This window comes from Cucurbita moschata, unplaced genomic scaffold (assembly GCF_002738365.1).
Source record: "Cucurbita moschata cultivar Rifu unplaced genomic scaffold, Cmos_1.0 Cmo_Scf00008, whole genome shotgun sequence".
Lineage (NCBI taxonomy): Eukaryota > Viridiplantae > Streptophyta > Magnoliopsida > Cucurbitales > Cucurbitaceae > Cucurbita > Cucurbita moschata.
This window is the reverse complement of record NW_019268524.1, coordinates 2,257,451-2,260,162: the sequence shown is the minus strand read 5'-3', so window position 1 is coordinate 2,260,162 and position 2,712 is coordinate 2,257,451. Positions and strand designations below refer to the sequence as shown.

General features: G+C 32.9%; 1 protein-coding gene across 2 annotated transcripts in view; it reads left to right on the top strand.

The window, feature by feature from the left end:
• LOC111446389 (serine/arginine-rich splicing factor RSZ22-like) overlaps nt 1-1,202 on the top strand; it is a 4,422-nt gene extending 3,220 nt beyond the window's left edge. For both annotated transcript variants that reach the window (XM_023085196.1, XM_023085197.1), the window contains exon 6: nt 329-1,202. In XM_023085196.1, coding sequence (XP_022940964.1) covers nt 329-365 — 37 coding nt within the window. In that variant the 3' untranslated portion in view covers nt 366-1,202. The remainder of the gene's footprint in view (nt 1-328) is intronic.
• Nucleotides 1,203-2,712: the final 1,510 nt, after the last annotated feature.

The following is a 2,712-nucleotide window of genomic DNA, read 5'->3' as shown; positions in this document are numbered from 1 at the left end:
AAAAAAAAAAAAAAAAAAAGAAAGAAAAAAAAAAAAAAAGGAAAAGAAAAACCCTTTCGTTTCTGTTATTTCTTGGATGCATGAAATTTGGTTTGGGTTCTTACTAAACTCAGGATTCTTTTTTCTCTACTGTATTTTGGGTGTTTTCCCCCACGGTTGCCCCTATGAATGTTAGATGTTTTAAGTTTGTTTTTCTTTGACTAAATAGTCATGTGTAAGATCTTCATGGTGCACCAATTTTGCATGGGCGGTCTGCATGCTTGCTCAGATATCCCTTTTACTCAAAGCATTAACATGTTTTAATATTCACTGTTCCAATCTTGTGTAGAAATGGTGTAAAGGACCGCCGTCGGAGCAGGAGCTGAGGACTACAGACTTCTCAACCTGCCTTAGTTAAACACAGGATTTTTAGAGGATTACTCCGATTCTATGTGTTTTTAGTGCTTGGACTTCGTAACGGACCTTTTTAAAATCGGGCGACGCCCTCAGCCTCTACTTTTGAGTTTGGATAAGTCCTTTCTATCTTTAATTTGAATTGTTTTTTCCTTTATCCCTTCAGTATAGTCGTAGGAATCTATATACTAAAATATTTTCAGTTCATATTTATTTTGATAATTTTATTGAGCGAATGTCTTGAAGGGCACTGCTAAAGATGTATGTTTTTTTTCCTTTTTGAGGTGTTGTCTCGTCTCGTCTCGTACTGCTTCACTGCTTTTCTGCTTCTGCCCTATCCTGAGATTTCGTTCTACACCCCCCACCTCTGGGATCTTCAATTTGAAAGGTTGTAGGTCCCAGCCGGCTACTACAACTGTAGATGCTACTATTTGATTGAATCTCTGCGGTTGTGTTGCACGCTCTCATAATGTTTATGAGATTCCTTTTTTATAAACTTTGAGGCATGAGGAACGGCATCAAATGCTTCTGGCAGGTACATGAAATCTGTTCTACAGAAGTTTGGGGTGGGATTCTTGTACAGAAAATCAGGTTTTTAGGCATTCTTCAAAATACATTCTCTGCATAACATTTTCTCTTCATGGCATTCATATCATATTAGGAGGAGGATTGGTTTCCCATACCATTTTTTTTTTTTTTTTGGTGCGCATAATCATTTGAGTTCTGAGAATTATGGTTTCCTGTCAAGTGAGGATGATTAAGACTAGGAGTAACTTTTATTTCATTTTTTATACATGTTAATTTTCTTCTCCCCTGATTGCGATTACTTGTATGGTGGGTTGGTTGCTGAGCGATGCTCTCTTGGCTATGTCTATTAAGTCAATTGTCTCAAGATGAGCAACTTCTTATCGACCGAGTTCTAGTTGGAGTTCTCTTCCGTGCCCCAAAGTGGTATTTTCCTGCCATGGTGAATACCATATCGACTACCAATTTCCATGATTCTTTTGATATTGCAATCGTGTTCGAGTTCTGCACCCATTGTTGAGATGATTTTGGATTATTTCCCATCTGCTTGAAAGTACTTCCATCTCTGACGGAGAAACATTAGTTCCTGTGGGTTGGCATCAGAACTCCCGTCAAATTCCCTTCCATCTATGCTAGGACGCTGCTGCTACGTCTGCTACATAAGATCTGTAATTTGCTTTTCTTTATTCTTTTCCAATTTTTTTTTTTTTTTTTTATTTGCCAAGGCTAGACCATTTGAGTTTATAGGTTTGTTAGCATATTTGAAGTAATCACTTTGATGGCTACTGAGCCTTCCTCTCGATCGAAGATTCGTTTAACCGTATTTATAATTTGGACCCTATGGATTCGAAGGGGTTCGGGGAGGGGTAGTGTATTTGAAGGGGTGCATGTTCTACACGCGATATGGGAAATATATTTTATGAAATATTGATATTGATGTATTGCAATTTAAAACATGTTGGTATGTCGGAATGTCTGTTGATCTTTCGAATAGATTGTTCGAGTTATTAATTATCTTTAACTATCATTTTTGTCCTAATTTTTTCACTTATTTTTTTTACAGTGTACAGGGTTGTATTCTTGTTAATTCTTGAGATATATATGCCAATTAATCCATCCTAATTATGGATTTATGGATGTTGATTTCTAATTACCATATTTTAAAGGAATAAGATTTATTTTAAAATAATTTTGAGGACAGTGATAGGAGAAAATAATTGTACTAAAAAAATAATAAAATAATGTAATTTTCTGTTCCCTCAAATTTTGAAGTAAATCAAAATAATATAAATAAATGTAATAAAATGTGAGAATTTGTAAAATAGGTACGGCCGTTTGTTGGGTGTCAAATTGGGAATACAACTCGTCTTATAATTAAATCGTTTGACAGTTGGAATCTTGTGTATAAAACGGATGCCTTACAATTCAACACAAAAAGGAAATATATTGCTGTTTAAAAAAAAAAAAAATTAATTTTGTGATTGTTAGTTTGCAAATTAATTTTAATTAAAAAAAAAACACATGTTTATAAACTATAAAAATATAAAATCTTTAATTAAAAAATAGGCATTTAATTTTGATTCATTTTTTAAAAATAGGAACTAAAAAAATATAAAAACTATATTGTTACCAAACCAAATTAATGGATTAAAAAAAATTGAAAATATAAACTAAATTTAAATTATTAAATTATCACTCCCAGTGATCAAAAATAATTTTGTATTTTTTTTTTCTCAAGCGGATTCGAAGCTGATGTAATAATTTACGCAATTAAAAAAAAAAAAAAAAAAAAAA